Source organism: Podarcis melisellensis, assembly GCF_964234715.1.
Source record: "Podarcis melisellensis genome assembly, chromosome: 6".
In the NCBI taxonomy this organism is placed as follows: domain Eukaryota; kingdom Metazoa; phylum Chordata; class Lepidosauria; order Squamata; family Lacertidae; genus Podarcis; species Podarcis melisellensis.
The window spans coordinates 49,368,290-49,392,504 of record NC_138538.1 but is presented as its reverse complement, the minus strand read 5'-3'; the positions used below and the strand labels follow the sequence as shown (position 1 = coordinate 49,392,504).

The following is a 24,215-nucleotide window of genomic DNA, read 5'->3' as shown; positions in this document are numbered from 1 at the left end:
AGCATTCTGTAGGACAGAATTCTCCAGAGATTGTTGGACTACAAGTTAGTCACTTCTGCTACTCTATGGAGAATTTTTTTCCAGGAGAGTTCACCTATCACTTTACAGCTGGAAATATTACCATTGTGCAAATCACATTTATCCCATCCCATCCCGCAAGAAAAGGAGGAGGACAGAGAGGAAGAAAGTGTTCCATCCTTTTACCTATATTTTTCATTCTCACTCTTACTGTTCACAATTCATCTGCCTATCATTTTCTGAATTAGGAGCTGTGGGCTTAAAACCGGATGAACTTCCAAATGTATATTCAAGTGTGCATAAGGCATACCCCTACTGCAGTACATTTATTTTCAGAATATCTGGAATGACCCTTGAAAGTTGGTGGGGGGGGTAGGAGAAAAATCAGATGATCCAGGGTTATTAAGAGTAAACAGTGACCAAACTACCATGTAACTAGGAAAGATACAAAAGGAAGAACTTGGGATAAGCAATAGAGGTTCCATGATGTAATTAAATACATGAGGCTTACAATGTTAAAGTGTTTCAGATTTAATCAGTTGAGTCTAGTCCAAAATTATATTACTAGATCAGGTTGAAAACAATACATAAAGCTGCCTATCTTGTCTCCATCTCACATTGCCATTCCAAAGCCAGTAAAACTTCAAACAGGTCAGAAATTATTGGAGTCCAATTTAGAGAAGGGTAATAATGACATCATGTATATAATAATAACACTCTGTTCAGCCTGCTCCTTGCTGTTCATGCATCTTAATCAGTTAATTTGTATTTAAAGTAGGGGAGAAGCAAATAACAAGGAGTTTAACTCCTCAAAAGCCTATTAAAATATCAGTACAAATGAGTTCCCACAGTCATTATGTAAAATTAATCAATAATTGGCATTTTGGGGGACAGACACCTGCTTTGCTATTTCACTGATCTTCTATGCTGACTAAGATTAAATGCATTTAATTGATCTAAATGAAGCAAGACACACACCCATAATAGTAGTAGAGCAGAATACTTATAGTAAGTTCTGGGTAGACTCCTTAGAATTCTCACAAAGTGTGCTGGTTCAACCACAATGTACTTTACATATTGTCTCCACACAATATAAATTTGTTTTACTTTAACCTGTTGCAATCTATCTTCAGGTTCACCCACAGTCTAGAATAGGAACAGCCATTTCCAGAGACACACATATTCAACCGCGATATCATTTTTAAAAATATTCAGAAAAGGCCCTGAGCCACAGTATAGCTACAGTTCAAGACTATTTTTATCGGGTGAACTTACAGTAAATGCCTTCTAGACTAGTTTTTCCCATAGACAATTTGAAACAAAAGCATAAGGAAAAGTCCCCCTTGTATGTTGATAATATTTAAGGTAATGATTCAGTTTCAACGCTGATACAGAAAAGCCCATTATTTCAGTTGAAGCATACAGTAAATAAGCCATATTTTTAAAAATATGCCAACATAAGGATTTCTGTATATAAACACAATCCTTCCTGAATCAAGATGCAGAAAATGCCAGCTGGGACAGGAAGAGGCTCCTGGGAAAAAGAAAGATAGAAGACTCTGCTTTTCAATATCATACCTGGGGAACCAGAAGAATACTGACCAGAGGGAATCTGTTACCCAAAGCACCAAAAAGTATGCCCACCCACCCAGATAGCTGAGGGAGTGAAAAGCATTCAAGAATATTTGAAGTGTTTCTCCAAAGGCAGATTTATACATTTGGGGAGCTGCCACTCTTCAAAGGACAGTCACAGAAATCAATGAGATGCAATGACTTTTCTAATCTTCCAGTCTGCTGTGTGTATGCACATGTGTGTGCGTTCAGGGATCCCACATACACTGCTTCTGAAGTCACTCCACTCCTAGACTCTCTCAAATAACACACAGAGCAAGTTAATACTGGCTATCAAAATTTATATTACCCCCCCCCCGCCCCGTTATGGGCTGCCTCAGGCCACACCAAAATTACAATTAATAAAGGGAGAGAAGAGTCAGAAAAATGCCTAAAGATTGTGTTTGCAAGCTGAAGGAGAATTTGGTCAAATTACATTATAAGAATTTGCAATATATACTGCAAGGCTGATACAGAAGCAGTGGCCTACCCCACAACATAGTCTGTTGTGTAAGAAGGCACTCCATCCCTAAAATTTCCGATACAGCACATCTTTATACAGCAAGAGAAATAGCTGAACAGAGGGTTGTGGCACCACATCCTTTGCCAGAGCAGCCAAATGAACAAGAGGGTACTTTTATCTTCCAAGGTTAGATAAGGGCATGTTCATGATGATATGGCCCTGCATACACTACAATAACATATTTATAAAAGTAGCTTGCACTCTCTCTGGAACGTACGTAAAGTTGTCCCCATTGTTGTAAAGCACCAAAGCAGCCCTTTCTCTCTCCCAAAACCATACCCCTTGAACTTCCACACATTGGATAGGACCAAATACACATGAGTTCTGTTGCTACTGTTACCATCTTAGTTTAGGGCAAAACCAGCATAAAGTTCCTAAACAGAAATACCAATAATGCTGACCTTTGCATTTATTTTATAAATACTCAACTTATACTCAAGACACCCCACAAGCTGGAGCCAATGCCAGTGAGACACGCTTACAATTATTTTCCAAGGCATCCTTGCTACATGCCTGCGCCTGACTTCTCGCCTTCCCAGGAGAACCAGGGCCCTGGAATGCCTGCGGTCCTTATTGCCTTAATGAGGGGTACTTCCTAGGATTCTCTTGCCCAAGGAATGCACGTGCTAAATGGCTCCAAACAGTTTTCCTATTACATAGGCACATACTATTACAATTAAACGCATGAGTAAATAAGTCTCTGAATATAAAATAGGACAAAAACTTAAATCAAAGGTTCAAGAAGTAGGGTCTAAAAGGAGCTAATCAGTTTCACTCTCCCTTCTTCATCCCACTTGGCTCCGTCTGAGAGAGGTGATGCTGAAAAAACACGTGCTCATGACAAAAACAGGGTTATAAATATAAAAAGGAATTAATTGTCAAGCACCAGTGACATCGCCAGCTTTGTGCAGGCATGGTGAGCTGGGAAACACACCCTGAACCAGACAGTTAATCCAGGAAAAAGCAGGGGATTCATCCATAGCACTGCAGCTGTCTGTTGCTCCCTGGGGTTGTATTAAGATGATTTTCCTCTGGTAGAGAAGAGTTTGTACTTCAAAAAGAAACTCACTGCCAAAAGTGAAGCCATCAAGCTGGTGTGAGCCAAATGGTTCAGGAAGTCAGAGAATTTAGTGCTCCCAAATTCTAGACTTAGAGTCTGCCAGTAAAGTTGAATCCATCCTATTACTTGACAACCACCTTCAAGGTGCTGCAGAATCAGGTAAGTTTGTTTCATTATTATTATTTTTTAAAAAAACCTGGATGTAAAGACAGTCTGTTTGGCCTCTGCTGTGCTGGAGGGCTAGGATCCACCTGGAGGTGGTCACCGCAATTCTGTTGCCAGCTACTACTCCACTACTACTCCATAATGGCCCGGTACAGTGCAGGCTCAATGTAATCTTCACGGTAGCGTGAATTGATGACCCTCTGTCTTTTTCTTTCTTGTTTGACCTCCTTCTCTGTGAAGATCTCTGTGAAGCGCATGTCAGATGCAACAGACTGTGGGAGAGAAATCAACCAAAATAGTTACTATGAGAATGGCATTCATGTTCTGCATTAGAGGTGGCCCAGCTGATCCCCACAAACAGATGATCAATTGGGCTTTTGATTTCAGGACTTTTAAATGGCAGCTTCTGAAGCATCAGTTTAATGCCAGTCATTAAAATAAAATTAGGGCTAGTTACAAGGGATTTAGTGCCCCCCTCATCGTAAATTAATAATTAAAATGCACTTATGCTCATAGCTACATGAAATGAACCATCTCAGGCACATAAGGTCTGAGTTATAACTTTACTTCTCTGTGAAAAGAACTATATGGATCAGCCTCCCCTGTTCCTTGACTCACCAGCCTTGACTTGACCCTCTTAGGAAGTTCTTCATTAAGAGTGTATACATCATCCCTCTTTGCCATCAGCTGGGAGCCATCCTCAAATTCCACCTACATCCAGAAAAATTAGGCAACTGTCAAGTGAGCACAGTAACCCATGCCTTCCTGAGTTCAGGATAATGTCCATTTTACCATCTGTCCCCTCATGGCTTCTGCATTTGTTGAACTGATGCTGAGAAACAAACACTGAATCTGCATACCGTATATGCCCTCAAGAGACATCAGGGTGGGAATGGTGAAAGACAGGCATCAGCAAGAGAGGGGACTGCGAAGGGACTTGGACAGATATTTAGAATCATAGCACACAACCACAATTAAAGCAAGTCAAATTTCAAATGCTCAGCTCAACCAGTGCTCCTTAACTATGGCCGAGCTACAGCCTAGATGCCATCTGCCACTTGTACAACTGATAAATAAGTTTGTGAATTGAGCAGAAGTAGTAGACCTCCAAGTTAGTAAGCCATTGGGGGGGGGGGGCTCATACAAAAAGACAGGGGAGACAGAAGATAGAGGTATAATCCCTTCTCACTCAGTCCTTACCTGGTACATCTGAATAACATGCGAAGCCACAAATGTAGCTCCATAAACTTGGCCGTCTGTCCATCTCACTTGAACAACTTCACCTCCAGCTGGAGGACCCATTTGGAGACAATCTTGACTCTGTCATGTGGGATAATTTTTTGAAAAAGATAAACATTATCTATTTACAAATGGGAAGAATAAATATTGCCGACTATCCAACCCACACTGGAGAGAGTTACCAGTTGAGTGGATGAATGGGGGTTGAGGAGGCATCAGACCTTTCATTAAGTGGAATTACTGCTCTTAGTTGCTGTTATGAATGAAACTTGTGTTACACATAGAGCATTGCTGCCTTAAATAGGCAGTTGTTTACACTTCAAATCTGGTGCTACAACTACACAGCTGTTCTACAGCATGGAACCAGTCGTGGCTAATTCATCTCCGTAGATACCTGTCTATGACCCTATTTTTTCCTCAATAATACATGTAAAGGTTTAACAATAAAAAACAAAGAACACTTTATCCTTGGTGTTTCAGATATGTGCTCCTACCACAGCTGGTGTTATCTGGCATCCTTTAAAAATAATAATGCTAAAGGTACAAAAATGCCAAGGAGGAGGAAATGGAAAATATTTGTAATAAAGCAGTCAGGCATTTTAAGTGCTCCATTCAGAGTCTACATCCTACAGCCCAAAGTGATACGCTGAGCCCTGTTCAGGTGCTTTAGAGATTTGTCCCACTTCAATGAACACTAATACTTCAGCAATGTGAACTGAGATGCAATATGAACATTCAGGAAGGCATTTCCTTAAACTATACACCCTCTAGTGGAATGGCTCTTTCATTACATAGCATACCACAATGTCTTCTGGGTATAAGTTGTCACTGAAGGAGCCATCGTCAAAGTTGACCTCATAAAAGGTTTCCTTGGTCAGATTGACCACTTCACATTGGTAGAAACGCCCGTTCTTGTGCTTGCTGATCACTGCTTGCCCCACGGTAAGATCCTGAAGAGCAGCCTTGGCTCGCTGAAGAAAAAAGAAGAGCCATAGTCAAGATAAATAAAACCTCCAAGCTTATGGACCACTGATCAGGGAGCGAAGCACTTCCAATGCATTTTATGTCCAGGAAGGGTAAGATAACTTGCCCAAAGCTGTCAATTAACACAGAGCCCTAAAATGATATGCTCCTCCATTGAAGAAAGGAGATCACTGTTTCTCCCCTCCCAAGCGCTATGTGTTTTGCTGGTGCTGCATGTCTTTAGATTCCTAACTATTTCCATCCCTGTATGGATATGCAAACGACTAACAGTTAAACCAAATCTAACAGCCTCCATGACCTTACCTCTGCCTGGGATGGAATCTTGTGCCTGAAACAAGTAATGAAGACCACAAAAGGCCAATCATCCGGTTGCATCATGACTCCAGCTGCCTGAGCACAGCTGACATGGAAGGATGTAGGACAGCGGCCATGAGAGCACTGCACGCAACAGCCAGCAGTTCTCTTCCGTCTCTTCTTGCAAAAAACACATTTCTGTGAACAAAGCAGTTTAGGGTCAACAGATTCAAGGAACATGACAACCAGAAAGGACAGTGAGCCATATCAGCTTCAAATCTGGCTTGGATGCTACATTTTTAAAGTTGAGGTACTGAAAGAAGCACACTTCTAGGACTGATTTAGAAATATTGAGACAGTTTTTCAAATGTTGTGGATATCTCCAAATTCCAAATAAATGTCAACCATTTGCATCTTATGCTTACCTATGTATGTGAGCTTTGTAATACATCAACTTTTGTTCAAGGGTTTGTCACAAAAATGGATGGACCATTAAACTCCTCATGAATCATTTTTATTGGCTTATCAATTAGTTGTCCCTCCCTGGCAGTCTCCTCACAATTCTTACAGGGCTTTCCCTGTAATAATTTGCTGAGAAATTATCAAGAATGGTGCCTCCAATATCCCTGCTGCTCTCATGTCATATCTGATATGCCCAAAAGTCTAATACCCAAATGACAAAGAACAAGCACCTCATTTAGAGCACAGGGCTTTGAACTAGTACATAAACAAGAGTGCCAACCTAGCTGTACAACATCAGCTGAAAAACATGAAATACCTGACAACAGAAGCAGGTTATTCACAATATAAGATAAATGGGCAACTGTTAATGGACTGATAATACCCATTCTAACAGTACAGTAATATGAAAGACTGAGATGAAGGCATGGTGGGAACAAAACACAAAGGCTTTTCCAAAGCATAAATAAAAACAAGTCATGAATTATGTTCATATCACCACACTACCCTGAAAACAGCAGACTAAATTTGAGACATACTTTGAGCGAGTGAGAGGGAGCTACTGTAATATCAAGAGGGTAGCAGTAAAATCTCTTACGGAGAAGTGTGACTAAGTTATCAATGCTGTCCCCATCTTTGCCTCTGCTTATCCAGTCTCAAAAGTTGTGAAAGTGTAGGAGACCTGAAGCCCTGACAGTATGTCATCTATCTGGCTCAAGTTTCCATGTGTTTTTATCTTGTATTTTATCTTGTGAACTGCCCGAAGATCATTTGATGAATATCAATATATATTTTTTAATAATGATAATGATGATGACAGACTCTTGAGCTAGGCAGGGACACTTGTATTCCATAAAAAACTACAGTTGGATTTTACTTGCTGTGTCCTTAGCCAACTGCCAGTGAATAGCTTATTCATTCATCTTTACTACAAAAATGAGAAATGAATGCTTATCCCTGGTCCTCTCCCTAATCAATTACTGGTCTCCTTTCACAGAAAGGAGGTATAACAATTACTATCTCAGTAGAAAAGAACATCTTTTCCCCTTCACAATTTGTTCTCTGAATTTTCCTATGCTCTTAAAAAAAGAAGTCATCTGCATTCTTTCAAGTGAGAAGTAGATGAGAGGGTTTGGGTTCAAATGTAATAAATTCCTATTTTCAATAGGTCTGTCAGTTCTGATTTGTGTTTTATGTTTCATTTTTAAAATGTCAATGCACTTACTGATCTCCATCAAGTAAATACAGTACTGCACTTTCCACAAATGAACACTGATATTCTAGAACCCTGTGAAGAATAATAATAGAGAACTCATGCTGTTTAGTTAGCTGCAGGTAGTCTATGCCATATTGCTTTGTAAATTTCCCCTGCTATGCTCAAGGTAATTTACAACAAAATGCAATGCAACACTGCTTGCTGATGAAAAGGGCTGTTAACCGCACACCATTCATAGGATGCAGGAGAATAATGGCCCATTTCCTTGGGATAGTTTACTTTCCCCATCTTTCTCTGCAGCATAAGCAGTCTGCTCTCTCATTATAATGCAACTGGTGTGTTCAACCTGACACTGGTATGACCAGTGCTGTTGGCATTTCAGTGCCCTCTAATCTCTTGTATCTAGTAGGCTCTTGCAGGCAGGAGCAAGGTGAATACTTTTGACTAAAGGTTGGTGGGAAGGGCTTTGGAATTAGTAGTTTCATGGGAAAAGAGCAGGATGTAAATGCAGAAAACAAATAGTTATAGCTATTAGGCAAGCTATAATTTCAGCTTTAAGTTGCTATCTGCAACATAATACAACATTATTAACTTATAGGGCTGCTGTACAGATCACTGGAACAACATATACAAAGTGCTTAGAAGGTACAGTGTACAGGTTATGTGTTCTACTTTACACCTGTACAATTGCTTCTGCTTCTAATCTCACTCCAGATTCACTTATCTTATTGGTCTGAACAACCTTATTTTACATCCTTTGTAAGAATGTTGATGGAAGAATAATCAAAACGCATATGCTGGGATTATTGATCACTTCAAAGGAACAAAACAATCTGCCTTCTTACCAGCCGGAAGCGCTGCAGTGGTATTTTACTGACATCCACTGGACTGCGTTCTGCGATGTTCACAAACTTAGCCTCCAGAACTGCCACAGCGCACATAACATGAACCCACCTGAACAACATCAGAAGATGGAGTGTTAGCACATGCTTATAAAAGATGGGCTGCAGGAGATGATGCATCTGAAACCAACAAACCTACACCCACCCCTGCCTTGTACAAAGGTTAGGTAAGCAAATGTGCTTCCTCACAACCCACTTTGCACCAAACAGGAACTCATAATTCCCAGATCTGTTGCTTCAAATTAAGTGAATTATTGACACATTTTAGGAAAAAAGACCTTCCATATTCGGTTACCCAGGTAAAAGGTAAAGATAAAGGAATCCTTGACAGTTAGGTCCAGTCGCGAACGACTCTGGGGTTGCGGTGCTCATCTCACTTTACTGGCCAAGGGAGCCGGCATTGGTCCACAGACAGTTTTTCTGGGTCATGTGGCCAGCATGACTAAGCCGCTTCTGGCGAAACCAGAGCAGTGTACGGAAACGCTGTTTACCTTCCCGCCACAGTGGTACCTATTTATCTACTTGCACTGAGGTGCTTTCGAACTGCTAGGTTGGCAGGAGCTGGGACCAAGCAACGGAAGCTCATCCTGTCGTGGGGATTCAAACCGCCAACCTTCCCTAGGCTCAGTGGTTTAGGCCACAGCACCACCTGCATCCCTTCCATATTCAGTTACCCAAGTACTCACTTGTTATCATTGGCTTTTTGAAGTGCACCTCCCCGAAGTGAGCACAAACAGCAATCCTGACAGGTAAGGAAAAAAGCCACGTTACCAAAACAGAAGAAATGAAGAAATTCTCACTTTCATCCTTGTGACAGAACCTTCCTATCTCTACACAAAATGCTCAGTCCTGCAGATTTTACAAGCTTATCTCTCTTTTTATTGCATTAACCACATTTGTCAAGCTAGCATACTAAAGCGGAAGAAAAGTCAAACCAATTCTACTAGAAACCTGCAGAAATGAAGGGCTTAACATATGCCTCATGCTGGGCAGAATGCACTCAATGGGGTTGAGTTCTAGAACAAATGAAGAGGATGTCCTCCTACACCAATGAAAATTGAAGGTGGAGGTGAAGCAGGAACTCTGCCTTATTCAGCTGGATGCTAAGCCTATATACAGCATCCTAACCAAATTGTTAGGTAGTGGCTCTTACAGACCAGTTCCATTATCAGCTCAAGTACCTATAAGCCACATACTAAACAGGACCCAATTCTCTAAACCAGCAGACCAGATAATGGTTCTCAATGAGCACCATAAATATTAATTTTAACATGGAATCTCAATGTGCAACCTGACATACTGCTTTAGGGAAATTTCAAAAGAGCTACCTCAAAGAATCTTGCACTTTGTAACAGTTCCAGTATGAGGCATTCAATGGATGGGCTACCATTAAACACAGACACAAATACAGGGACTTACTGCTTTGTGTGGAGGTTACGTTCTTGACCCCCCATGGGCAGCAGCGGAGTGCATGTAAGCACAACCTGCTCCGTTCCACTCCCTTTTCCAGCCACTTTTGGGGACAGCGTGATACATGCATGCACAGTCATGCATCAATTGCACACGCCTAAAACAGTCATTGCCTATATATTTCAATAAGTCAACCTTCCAATTTCCTTTGAGACAACTCCATGAAGCATTTTTGTAACAAAAACTAGCTCACAATATTATTTACATTTCAATAGAACATTTTCATGTATAGCATTCCAAAAGCTATCCCAGTAGCATTGAGTCAAGGCCCACACGTATACACAAGTTTTTTAGCAAAAGGTATGACATTCAAGATTTTCTTACCTCTTCTAAGGCATTAGCTTTGCATCTAGAGCACTTCCAGTCCTCAGTTGCTTTCGCAGGGGCTACTCCATAACAACCTAACACAAATGAACATACAACTTCAACAGGAGAAGTATTTTTTCTCTAATAAGTGTGTGTGTGTGTGTGTGTGTATGTATGTATGTATATATATATATATACATATATATGTGTGTGTGTGTGTGTATATGTGTATATTTGGATTTATTGGTAGGTTTGTAAACTGATTTCTCCCCCTTCCTTTTTTGTATTTTGATAAATTGATTTATGTTGTAAATTGCTTTGGCCACAGCTCACGGTGAAGAAGCAGCATATAACTAAACTGGCAAGGTTTTTCAGACTCTACTCTTCCTGCTTCAGTAACTTTATTTACTGATAGAATTAATCACTGCATAGCTGAATACGGCAGTTGCGTCCCCGAACACAACAGTATGGCATTCAGACCAGAGGGAGAAGAAACAGACAACACCAGAACATGAGCAGACTTTAGACTAACCATTCCATCACCCATTCAAATCATAGTAATACATATCTAACAATAGCATTGAGCCTCTTACACTCTTTTCATATTTTATTTCAAAATGGGAATACCCACATTTCTTCATGATTTACTCAACACCTAAGAACAGCCACGGGAGTAGGGGTAGGTGGGGGTTCAGATCCTGACTCTGGTCACTGTTAGGAATGAGGGGCTAAATTATTAAAACTGTGCAACTAACCAGATTTAGTTTTCTCACTATAAATCGCTAGAGACCGGAAGTGTTAAGAATACCCAAAACATTATGTAGACAATTTATTGTGGCAATCCTAATAGCAGCTGATATTCCTATTGATCATTTGCTGTCTTTTTTTAATGAACTCTTATACAAACTTTCAAGTGGAAGTGCAAATGCTTTCTGTATACTTTTTTTAATCTGCTGCATAATTTCTTTGGCATGCTCTAGTTCTACTAAGTGCACAGATTAGATTTCCTGTTCATTTCTTAGCTAATTCACACTAATGCAAGGTATTTCATGCACTTGTTCATTTTATTCTCTGTACAAATCAAGGTAGTTCCCAAAAGGCAGCTCAATAATATTTTTCTGCATCCTTCCCTGCTTTTTTTTTTTAAAAAAAAGGAGCAGTGAGTTACCACAGGTCCATCTTTCCCTTTTTAAAACAGAGTAAAATGGAGGGACAGCATTTAATATCATAGCACAGGACCACACCCAGGATATTTAGTACTCACTGGCATGTACTCGAACTTGACACTGTTTGCAAGTGACCAGAAGACTGGTGCCATCTTCCTCCAAGTACGGAGTGGAGAGGCTGACATCTGTGCTGCAGCCAGTGGTAGTAAAGCACATCTCAGGAATTAGGGGCTTAGTTCTCATCTTTCCATCAGCATCTGGAACTGCCTGCGAGCTCTGGCCTCCACAATCTGCCTGTAAGAGGAGGAAAAAGAGTCATTTAATAGGACACAAGTTTGGCAAGGCAGTTAAGAGTGTAGGTAATAACAAAGGCCACCTACTCATTCAGTACGCTACCTATCAGGTACAGTCCTGTCTGAACACAAGAACTACAAGAACAGACAAGTAACACAGCCAATGACAAGGTTAGTGACAAATCAGATGTAAATTTAGTAGAATTCCCTAGTGAGAAACACTAAATATTACTGACAAAACCCCCAGACACAACCCAGTAAGCCAACTTGCTGCCAGACCAAGGTACAAATGTGAGGGCATAATTTTAAATAATTTAAACAATTTAAACAAGTAATTTAAATTAAGCAAGTAATCATGTGCCAAGATCGAGGACAGGCTAAATTAGACCCCAGTTATCTTGTACTGTAATCCCATTATAGTACCCATTCTGTTTTATCATCTTGCTCCATATTCCATGCTTCCTGGGTCACATCAAACTGCTACAGAGGTTTCTAATAGATTTGGCTCAGAGAAGCTAAATGGAAGGTGTTGATAAGGGTAGGCTCTAGCAGCTGTTGGAAACAATCCAACACGATTTAAAGAGACCCATACCCCACAGTATTTTCACAATTAACTCTCTATGGAATCATCATCAAACCTCTTATTGGCATCACATACAAATATCCATAGCAAATCAGTACAGAATTCCTGCCTTTCCAGTGACACAAAACATTTGTCAAATGAAACAGGCAAAGCAGTCTAACATTAGATCTCTAGGTCTCCAGAGAGGGGAACATATTTTCTCTGCTGCTGCTGCTGTTAGTTCCTGGTGTTCAATGTCCCACAACCTAGTTTTTATTATATCCTTGGCTATTTTCTCTCAGCGCTGGTGCACTACAAAGACCTCTAAAAGATTTGGTCTGCTTACCTGGTAGGTTTGAAACAGCATGCAGACTGCACAATAGGGGGCTTGCTGAGCCATGGCTGAGTTGTACTCCTTTTCTGCCTCAAAGTTTGGAGGGCGATTCTGCCATAGCTGGCTGAGTGGCTTTGCCCATGTTTCTATCTCCTCAGTTTCTTCATCTGGTGCCAGCTGCTCTGACATCTCTGCAATAAGATACACAGGGGTCTTTCAAAGCTTACAAACCTGAGCTGCAAAGGGAGTCAAGGGACTTATAGATTGTTGGAAAATTCCTTAACGGTTTGAACCATTTCACAAGTACTACCAAACGACACTGTTCTCACTGTCCCCCAAAGTGTACAACTGCCCAGTCCTGCTGAAAGTTTGCTTCACCAGCCATGCCAGTAGGCATTCCCCTTTGTCTTTGTCCCTGCCTTCCAATTCATTCATTCAAATGTGTTCATTTTGCACAAATGTGACATGCATGTAGGAAACAAGTGAGCAATACGCACACCTGTGTCTGCCCAGGAATTGCACAAGGGCACACATCTGGGAATCTGTGTCTGCCCAGGAATTGCACAAGGGCACACATCTGGGAATCACCAATCCTCACTAGCATCCACAACAGACCTCTATTGCGGGAAGGAAACAACACTGAACTTACCATCATCACTGAAGCCATCTTTAACCAGAAGTGGGTGATGACGTGGTAGTTTGCTCAGGGGCTGGCGACGCCCTTTTGATTTTTTACGGTCTTTTACTGATCTGATGTACTCCTTCGCCATCTGGAAAAGACAGAGGTAGGTCAGTGGGCATCTCTTCACAGACAACAGATGCAGCACAACATAAACATATTGGGGGGGGGGGGAGAGAATTATCAGAACTGAAGTCAGGAAGAAGAGAGAGAAAAGTTTTGTGGCTTACGTTCCAAGACATACAAGACTTTCACTCGGAGAAAGTACTCATGTCTTAAAAACCAGAGGTGCAAATATATAGCTTTTGGACATCTAGAGTTACTTGGTGCCCAAAGCAGAAAACACAGTCCTAGCACAAATGCACACCTATTTAATATCTAGCTTATGCTTGTATTGGAAAACACTACAAGGATCAAGCTGACAGCACATTACATAAAAGACCAGTCTTAAGGTCAAGCCTGATCTATTACACAATTCATACAATTTAGATATCACTGATCATTAGTCTGCTTGCAGCATATGCTACAGCAAGACTGCTCTTGTAATGCAATCCCAATACTAATCTTCGAATTACTTTTGCAAGTTCCTGTTCATTCACATGGGTAGTAGCACTGGCTTTTTTTCCAGAGGGCTGCTCACTGTCCATGCCACCGACTTCTTCTTTGGCATAACTGTGCACTGTGAGAACTTCAGCTTGCTCAAGAGCCTGCCTGGGGAAGTCAGGAGATTCAGAATCTGAAGAACTTGAACACATTGAAGAGCCAGACTGAGAGCTGGAGGCTGAACTTTGCTTCATGGCTGACTGGGTCAAGGCTGAAGTCACAGAATGAGAGATGGAAAGATCCAAAACAGCTGCATCTGGCTCTTCCTCTTCTAGTTTGACATTTTTCAGTTCTTCAAATTTTACTTCCGAGGAATCTGCATATTCTGGACCAAAACAATGTTTAAAGCACTCATTAGTAACTGCCAAATGAGACAAATTCCAAGTGAGGCTTCCAGAGGTGATCCATCAGGTAGCTAAGTCTGGCTATGTCAGCAGTGCCCCAGCAACCTTTTTATTCCATGACTTCAAACAGCAAGAAAACATTCTAGCTCAGTGTCATCACCACCCCACCATTTCTCAGCATGCATGCTTGCACATTTCATAAGCATTTTTTTCAAAAAAAATTATTGTCCATTTTGAATTCTCTACCTGCATAATGTTAAAACTCAACATTAAGGGAAGAGGGAGGGGACACATATTATCCCTACTTGCATGTCCCAGCGCACATCCCCAATCTATTTCAAATCTTTTAAAACACTACATATTAGCTACCTTCTAAGGATTTTAACGATAGGCAATTTATTGTTACCACAATGAACCCTTTGGTAATTCTGTATCAGTTCCTTTTCAACTTTCAGATGAACACCACTTGATATGGGGGCTAACCGCTATTCACTTTATTAATTTGTTCTAAAAGCTTTTAATGACACGGTAGTATTGGACTTCTTTTGTCAAATGACTCTGAATAACTTAAGGTGAACATTACTGCAAAGAACCCATCTACTTTCTCTGTGATTGCCCCAGCTTCTTTGAGCATGTATTTTGTAGTTAGATTTAAAGGCCGTGCTAATTTACTGCCTAGATTTCTGCATGTAATGCAGAAACAGTAGCCCTTTTCAATCTAATGTGTGTTGCACCTGGTACATGGCACCAGAGTGACAGTATGAATAAAACCGCAGCAACATGGTACACACTGATGGAGCAGTGCAATGGAGCAAGACCTTGAAGCAGTTACCTGGGGGTGCAAGCCCTTGGTCCCCTTGTTGCACAGGCTCTCTAGCAGGTCCAACGGGCGGTTCTGCCACTTCCATGTCAAACTGCACTGAACCCAGCTCTTCTTTAGGAAAGGCCTCACTTTGGCTCACCTCATGAGGAACTTCTAAGCAGACACGGTGCCGTTTGGTTCCAATGCGATGCTTGGGCATGCTGCAAAAATAAGTCTTACAAGTTAAGCACAACTGAAGCCAGCACAGCAAGTTGCTATCTCTCAGGACTAGTTGACTAATGGACTTCCTGCAAAAATAAATAAATGCATGTATCATGATGGAGACAACAACGGAGAAAGGTGATAGAAACCATACCACACTCTGCCGCAGAGTAAATGGACATTCATTGACATCAATGCTTGGAATAAATTTTACAGCATTTCCTCCTCAGCTTTAAAAGATCCCTGTTTTACATAAAGGTCCTGAGAGACTTGACTATTATGTAGCCATGGAGTAGCCATCTTCAATGTAATGTATCCATCACGGATACAGACTTAAGGTGAAAAGGCAGGGTAATCTAGTCAGATATTTGCAATATATTAAATCAGTTCAGCTTTTTCTGTAAAATGCTCTCTCAGAAGCCTACATTGAAAATATATTTAAAGAAAATGCTGATCAAATAGGACTAAGCAGCTTCTCGGCTATATGCTTTTTATTTCCTGCGTTCATCTAAATATTCATCACCTCTCTGTGAGCCAGAAAAACATCAAACCAAGAATTTGCTGATGGCCATGTCCTTAAGTAGGTTGATCATCACTTTTGATCAAATTTGTTCATAGGAAAGGAAGGTAATATCCAGCTCCTGAATTGGCCACTTCACAATTTCTGTGTACGGTATAAAAGACAAACATACCTCTTCTTCTCCGCATCTTCCTCTGCTTTGCATCCTTCTTCAGGTTCACTTTCCTCAGGACATTGCTTCTCCTTCTTAACTTTCTGGAGGAGCTCTCCTTTAAGGAACTCAGCTGCCTCTGGAGTTGGAAGTGTGTGGTCAATGACAGTTGCATCTTTCCCTGCTTTCCAAAGCTTGTAGCGTTCTGGCTGGTATTTTCTCACAAAGACATCCATGGAGATTTTGACCATGTCCTTTCGGCATGAACACTGCATGGAATAACAAACCACGTGAGGCCACTTCTATTTCTATTTCCGTCCAATGTTACTTTACTCTGCTATCATGTTTTCCCTCCAATGATTTCACATACCATTCTCAGTCAGAACTAATAAGCAGGTACTAGACTTAATAATGATAATCATAATCATAATAATTTGTTATTTATACCCTGCCCATCTGGCTGGGCTTCCCCAGCCACCCTGGGCGGCTTCCAAAAAAATAAAATAAAAACACTGCAATACATCAAACATTAAAAGCTTCCCTAAACAGACTTGAGATTGAAAATAATCATGTGCAAAAAGGGAGTGGATAACAGAGGTAGGGGGCTCTACTGAGTAAATGGAAATGTATTTGGGGAGTGCTGGGTAATAAGTTTGTACATCCAATTCCTGTCTAATATTCTTAATATCAAAAGTACAAGACCAGTTGTGAGCTGTATTCTGACATCAACACATTTGTTAGTTGGTGTAACAAATGATTAATGATGAAATAAAAAAGGACCCAGTGAATGGCCCCACTGCTCTGATCTGTGTGCAGCTCTGATCAGACCCTTGGATGGGAGAGCACTGGGAGGTTCAATAAAATATCTCTCTCTCAAAAAAAAAACACCCCAACATATATAAAGAGTACTGGGAAACTCAACAAGTCTCATTACCACTTTGTTATTTCACAAGCCTTGTGCTTTATACAGTAGATGAAGCAAGATTTGCCTCTATTTGGGGGACTATGCAGGAGCAGCCAGAGCAGTGGTGCCATACAGCTGCCCTGACGCTACTTGTGGCTACTTACTTGGCCAATGTGGGGAAAGATGGAAGCAAGATCAGAGCCCTCCCTATACCAACAATCACGGCTGCTTACCAGAATGGGGTAGAGGTGTAAAGGACTCCAGAGTTCTCTAATCAAGTCCTCCCACTGCACATTTTTAAGCATAATCAATCTTAGAAAGACTAAACTGGCTGGTTCAACTTTGCAGCCCAGAATCACCAACAAAAATATTTGTTATAAAAATACAGTAGTTCCAAGATCCCTATTCAAAAAATCAAGCTGTTAAGTAGGGATTTTTTTCCCCAAGCAAATTGACACTTACTAGTACAGACTGCTTTCCATACTCAATCCACCGAAGTGTAGCAAAATTAGTAGATTCAGCACAGTTGAAGCCATGATTAAAGCCAGCATGGTAACCATAAGGAAAGGTTATCATGAATTCACCTGCTTCTTGGGTCACCTGTAAGACAGGAAGGCCACTTAATGCATTTCACATTATCTCTTACTTGTAAGTTCTAATACTATGAATCCAAAATCATGGGGCTCAATTACCCTTTTGCTCAAATAATTAAATTGTCAAAGGTTGATCTACTTGCACTATTCACAAATTTCTAGGAGACTGAGAACTTCTGCAAATTGAACTATATATGACATATTTCAAGCTGGAAAGAAAAAGAAATGAGGTGCAACATACATTTTAGTTAAAATTTTATTTGGCCACATGTACATTTGTAAACAAATATTTAGACAAATTATGTATCAGCTGAGACTGAGTGACTAAAACTATATTTCAATGCTATAGTAGTGCCTTTTCCATTTCAATTAGAACTGTGAAACTGTTATTAGAATAGAGACATGTGGCCAACCCCTATGTTAAGGCATGTTATGCTAAGTAGGCACAAATCAAACAAATAATAATTCGCTACATCCCTCCGCACAGCATCAAACCCTGCACCTTATAATTCACTTGCAGAAGAAAACTAGCTTGTCCAGTAAGTTTAAGACCAGACCTTTCTAGAAATTAGGAAGGCCAAAGTTTAAGGGATCTCATAAGAGATTTTGTATTTTCTGGTGTTTTCATCAACTTCTCAGAAATCCAATTCCTGTCATCTTACAAGGATCCCTGATGCTTCCTTAGATGTATTCTAAAACTGAAGTAATGCCAATGCTCCTTTCTTACCTTGTCAAATGGAATGCCATATTTCTTCAATATTGATGGAGATATTAGGGTCATCTTGTGACGAAGGAAAGCTTCACAGCTCTGGGCACTTCCAGGAAAGAACCCTGTTTAAGTAAAGATGTTATACATGTTCCTGGATGAAAAGGGCTGCTCACATAAATACCCTTTGGCTACATTATTTAATGCTTTATTCTTGACTCTTGCTACTCAAGCAGGAGAGAGACAAGACTGCAAAAAAATCAGACCATTATCATGCTCTCTCAAAGGTGACTGTACCCACTTGTTTCCAATAGAAAGGTGGACAGTCTTTCCTTATCTCATCTCATAGCACAATACAAATTATGTCACAGACTCAGAATAAGGATCAAAATAATGAAAAGGGAGAAGGGGGACACCTCACAATAAAACCCCCAAGAACTAAGGTGGAGATTAATATCCGTTTTTTAGACTCTTAATAGAAGCTGCATCTTGTTTGTGGGTTCCAAAGAAAGTGAAGCTAACTAGAGGATTTCCTTTAATCAAGCTGAGTAAAAAACATTTTGAAAGCCTAAACAGATTACAATTAAGACAATCAGCCTAACTTCAAACCCCGCCCCCTCCAAGTAGGAGTTTAGGAATAAAATTAAACACTTCATTCCCATATTCTAAGATTGGTTACCACCACAAAGAAATTTCCCTTCCCACACACTCATTCAGAGACCAAGTGTCTCAGCAGAGACATTTCCCAGCCCTGCTCAGTCTTTAACTGGAGATGCCAAGAACTGAACCTGGAGCTCCATTACGAAGGATATGTGCACTACACACTGGGGTACAGTTCTTCCCCACATCCAAGGTCTCTTCTCAAAATGGTTTTCCAATTTCTCCAATGTCAGGCATTGCCCAAGGAAGCCAAAACTAGCCCCCAGCAGTACAACCATCACTGTTGTATTATATATTGTATATTTATACATTGTGACTAGATTATTACAGTGATCTACTGGATTGTGCTGATGAATAATGCTTCCTCTTTCAGCTGCAAGGACATAGCAATTGAGGAACTAACTTTTCATTGAAGATACAAGAAAAGATGAATGTTTGTCCATATCTTCACCTATGTAGTCCTTAAAAAAGAAAAGGGAGCTGTGCAAGGGTAATAGTCTTCCAACATTGCTCATTTCAACATTCAGAAACTGACTGTGATTTAATAAATTTCATCACTCCACTAACCTGTCAGTTGAACTGTATGGGAACTAGGGTAAGTTGCTGCACTAGAAAAGGTTTTTCCCTCACGTGCAAAAAGTTCTTCCTCCCTGCTGTTAGGTTTATAATGCTGGATTAGGGTTATTGCCATGGTAGCGTTAAAGCGAAAGTAGATCCTATGGCTCTTCAGAAACAATCAACTGCATACATCCACTGAGACAGAAAGAGATGGTTACCTTTAGCAAGGCGTTCCAGCCGCTTCCCATGCTCTGGAGGAATGGAGTACCTGTAGTCACAAACACGTTAAGTAAACAAAAAGCATAAGGGAGCTTGGGGTTTAAGAGCTTTAGATATCATAATAGTAGTAGTAGTAATAATAATAATAATAGGAAATAATGGAGAAATAATTTCAATTGCTAAGCTACCAACATTTATAGGCCAATTTTGTTCTTTTCCAAACTAAGGAAGTCAGAAAGTTTGCTTGCCCATGAGACTCTTACTAGAAATACAGAATGGTAAATCTAAGTAAAGGTTATATACAAAATGCTTTTCCATAACAGGTTCTCTCACCAGGACTTGGGCTCCCCAAAATGCAAGTAGTTGATGCTGTAGAGGTCCATGTCCTCTGTGTGCCAGGCAAATGATGTTTTCCACATTCCAAAGTAGAGATATGGTGTATTCACCCCCTCAATAGTAATGCCACTTTCATTCTCTACTACATCAAGAATTGTATTCAGATGGCCAATATTCCAGTCATCTACATGCTGAAGAAATTAAATGAAGCCAAACAGAAACAAGCAATTAACATCTTATCAGCTGTAATAACTAATATTATTTGCCCTGTTTAATGCTAACCTCTGCTCCTTGCCCTATTGGTAATTTCAGCAACAGGGACAGGTAAGTCTGCACTTGCTTCAGTGACACCCTACAATGGTTAGAGCTCAGCATCAAGGTTAAGAGTTTGTAATCACTACTGAAAACAAGGTAAACCATACACAAGTTAGAGACACCTATTCATAAGTTTGCTTCTTACCTTGTCATAGAGTGTGCCATTAACATCTGCACCATATATTGGAGCATTGAATGTGAGGTTCTTCCAATATTTGCGTTCAAGGTCTTCAAAATCAGTATATCGAGGGGTGCAGTATCTAAAATAGAAGGCAGTTGCTTTTCACTTTCTTTTTCATAGGCATATCTCATAGAAATGTCAGAAAAAGTAGCAGTCATTTTTTAAAAACAAACAAACAGATTAGTCTTAATAAAAATGTATTATAGAAAACAGATTAGATAAGCACTGTGGATAGAGGGAATATGTATAAGTATAAACATGCAGAACTAAGAAGCCAAATGTTCCATTCTTGTTCTTTTCTACTTTTAGTAATAACGTTTATACGCTATGCAATCAGGCTCAAGTTCTTTGCCAAAAAACTGATTTGCATAATTTGAGAAGAAAAAGACCATTAAGAAATACAGTACATGACTGGATAATTTTATCACAATTATTCTGGTGATAATCTTTGACAAAGAACACCAGTGTTCCTGGGTGGTCAGCAGGGATAAACACAATTCCTATGATCCACAGAACAGGACGAAACATCAGTTTCTTATGGGTGCAAGAATTGTAATGTGCAGCAGGGGATCCTTGGGGCTGACTCATGCCTTTGTGTATGAAGATCTGTTCTTTTTGTTAAAACTAAAGGACAAGTCATACATGGGCATTGCTTGGCAGTCATTTAAAAAAAGAAACTAGAGCAGGTAGTTGATGTAGTGCCCTCCATGTGTTTTGGACTACAACTCCCATTAGCCACACTCAGCATAATTAAAATGGCCAGGAATTGAAGGTGTAATCCAACATCATCTGGAAGGTGCCATGTTGGCTATCACTGTGATAGACAAAATTACAGAATAGAAATGTATTTAAACTTTCATACTTATCACTATTTGCTATCCTCCTGAACTCCCGAACTGTCATAGCTTTCTTCTGGATGTTATATTGTGTGAAGAGGCCTGACTGGCCTGTGACCACTTGCTGAATAGGAGCTGGGATGTTCACATCATCAATATCATCATACCATTTGCGTGGTTTCCATTCCTTTGGAGGAACAACCTAGAAAGTTCAAAAGACAAATGATACAATGGTTCAAAATAGCAAGTAAATAAAACCTGTAGAAGTAACCCAGTAAGGCACATGCTTTCGTAAGATATTATTCCACGGGTACGACTACATATTCCTGCATTGCAGCGGGTTGGAGTAGATAATCCTCAGGATCCCTTCCAACTCTACAATTCTATAATATAGTTTTCATTGGCATAATGCTTTGATATAATTAGCTGGGACTAAGCCTCAATGAATTAAATAGCTCATACTTCTGAGTAGACATGGTTAGAATTATACAGTCATTCAACTGTCTCAACTTTTAATATTGGGGGGGGGATTACCCTTCATCTCAAATATTGTGAAGCAAATAGTATTAGATAACGTGAAAATCTAGACAACTCAATTTTTATCAGTGAGGAATATTAAGACCTATTTGTAATGAAAATAAGAACTATTTCCTTAGCATCAACGGCATGCAGCTGTGCATCATAACTTTCTAAAGACACGTCTTCACTGCAAAATGCATTTCTCATTAGCACTATGCTGTGGTTCTCAACAGGGTACAGTAAGGCAACTTAGGCACATTTGCTCATTCAGCTTTATGTAAAAAAAATAAAACATGCAGAAAGGGAGTGGCATTCCGGGAAAATTTGGCAATCCTACCTGTCACTAAACATAATGGGTTTGGATTAAACATGATTTTGGCTTTAGGTGTGATCTCTGGAATATAACCCCCATGTAAGTAAGTTAACTATACACTATATTTTTCTGAATCATACTAGAGAACATTTTGAACACTTTTGTGGTCTGTTTTACCTTTGCCAGTCCAGCTCTATGAGCTCCTTGCGACTCTATATATGCAATGTAACGGCTGAAGTTTTTGAACTCTTCCATAGTTGGGTGGAATGTCATTATTCTCGCACTTGGATTCGGGTTCTCAAATTCAGATGCCATGGTTCTTGTTCACAATTGTCCTTGTCACATGTGAACCAGGAAAAAAGTGCACTAATACAAACAACCATTCAAATAACACAAATAAATAATCAAATCAGGCCTATCCAGGATAGTTTAAGCATAATATATAAAGAATGCTAAACATCAATGAAGGCATTTCCCCTCCCATTTCCCAAAGATCACTAACTTAAACCCAACTATCTTGGGAGTGGAATGAGAGAGGGGAAAAAATCCTCCTAACTTTCACCATGTTTTTCTCAACAGCTTGTGCCTCCTAAACATCTGTCATACTGTAAAAATCCCCCGTCAGAAAACAAGTACCAGGGTGTACTGCCAACACTGCTGTTTGCGAAAGACCCCACCATTCTCACGCTTGGGATACTGGAAGGTGTTCTAATGGTTGGCTACAGAGGATACGGTATGACGATGCTTTTGCTTTTGTTTTATTGAGGGCATTTCCTGACATGGGAGCTTGAGTTACATTTCTCACCAAAGAGTTACTTTCTCCTCCAACAAAGACATTTATCAATCCTAAAAGGCCATGAAGCCTAGGGGAAAGAGGCAGCAGTATGGCTATGAATCTCATCGTTGATGGCCCAACAAGCAGGAAAGGGTTATTGCGCTCGTGTTCTTCTTCGGGGTACCTGGTTCTTCTCGGTGGGAAATAAGATGCTGGACTAGACAGGCCTTTGGTCTGACCCAGTGTTACGGCCAGCAAGGCTCTTCTTAGGAGAAGGATGTCTCCTTGACAGGGGCACGTGCGGGACTGTTTGATGGGCCGGGCCTGTTTGGTTTTGTACACACGGGAGGGAGGCCTGCCTCTCCAGGAGAAGAAAGGAAGCTGCGCCCGTCGCTGCGAGACGTGAGGGGCTTAACAGCACTCATCTTTGTAGGAGCACCCAGAGCTGGGCTGCCTCGGGCTGCGCCTGCGGTTACAAAACCCGGCCTAGGGGAGGGGAGGGAAATCGGGTCGCTCGCTTGTGCGCGGAGGCGGCGAGACCGGCCGTCCCTCGCCCCTTCCACTCATGAAGCCAGGGCCTGGCACCACACGGCGCGGCTCTGAGAAATCAATCCAGCGGAGAGGGGAACCCACCCTCCATCCACTCCCACCCGAAAGGACGGTCTTCCGCTGCTCTCGACGGTTCCCGTTTCTCAAACGCGACTTCAGGCCAACCGAGAGGGGCCCCACCCGGACCCGCCTCGCTTCCCACTCCCCCGTTCTCGCTACCCTCGCGGCTCAGTCAGTCAGTCAGTCCGCCGCCCGCCCCCGGCACGGCCACGGCTCCCCCAAGAAAGCCCCCTTCATTCGTACTCACCTACGTGCATACAAGCACCACCTCCGCCTTTGCCAAGGCCCAAGGCTCGAGTATTAGCCTGGGGCCGAAACCGTCCTATGCTCCGCCCCCTCCCGGTTGCGTCGGGGGCGCTTCCCAGTCACAGTCCAATCCCCACGACCGCTTGGATCGCCGTTACCGTCTCATAGGCTATCTGCAATGCCAATCACAAAAGTCTCGTCCGCCGTCAGGCCCCCCCTTCGCCGTCGCGACGACTGGTCGGATTAGTGCCCCCTGCTGTGAAAGTAGTTCCGACGCTATTTTACGGCTGCGCGAGGCGATATTGCGACTTTGTTTGTTCGAACGACCATAGGCCGCCCCCTCCGCTCGAGTCAGTAAAGAAACCGCTTCGTCTTTCTTTCGCTCTCTTTTTTCCGCCCCTTACTCCATATTCCCAAGCGGTCTCCGCCCACAACGAGATTCACGTACTGTAATTATAGTTCCGATCCAGTCAGCAAGGAGAAATGTGCGAATCGGCTCGACCATAATAGCCAATCAGTGAG

The 24,215-nt window shown here is 41.2% G+C and overlaps 1 protein-coding gene across 1 annotated transcript; it reads right to left on the bottom strand.

Moving 5' to 3' along the window:
- Positions 1-533: 533 nt before the first annotated feature.
- KDM4A (lysine demethylase 4A) lies at positions 534-23,841 on the bottom strand. Its single transcript, XM_081916195.1, has 22 exons — positions 23,695-23,841; positions 22,241-22,429; positions 21,258-21,433; positions 20,360-20,474; positions 19,897-20,090; positions 19,563-19,612; positions 18,148-18,251; positions 17,290-17,427; positions 15,945-16,192; positions 15,061-15,251; positions 13,857-14,209; positions 13,252-13,372; positions 12,615-12,793; positions 11,512-11,707; positions 10,266-10,342; positions 9,158-9,213; positions 8,415-8,523; positions 5,904-6,092; positions 5,417-5,587; positions 4,578-4,697; positions 3,996-4,088; positions 534-3,649 (listed from the first exon to the last, which is right to left on the bottom strand). Exons 2-22 carry the CDS (start codon positions 22,376-22,378, stop codon positions 3,509-3,511), a joined length of 3,159 nt encoding a protein of 1,052 aa, XP_081772321.1. The 5' UTR covers positions 22,379-22,429; positions 23,695-23,841; the 3' UTR covers positions 534-3,508.
- Positions 23,842-24,215: the final 374 nt, after the last annotated feature.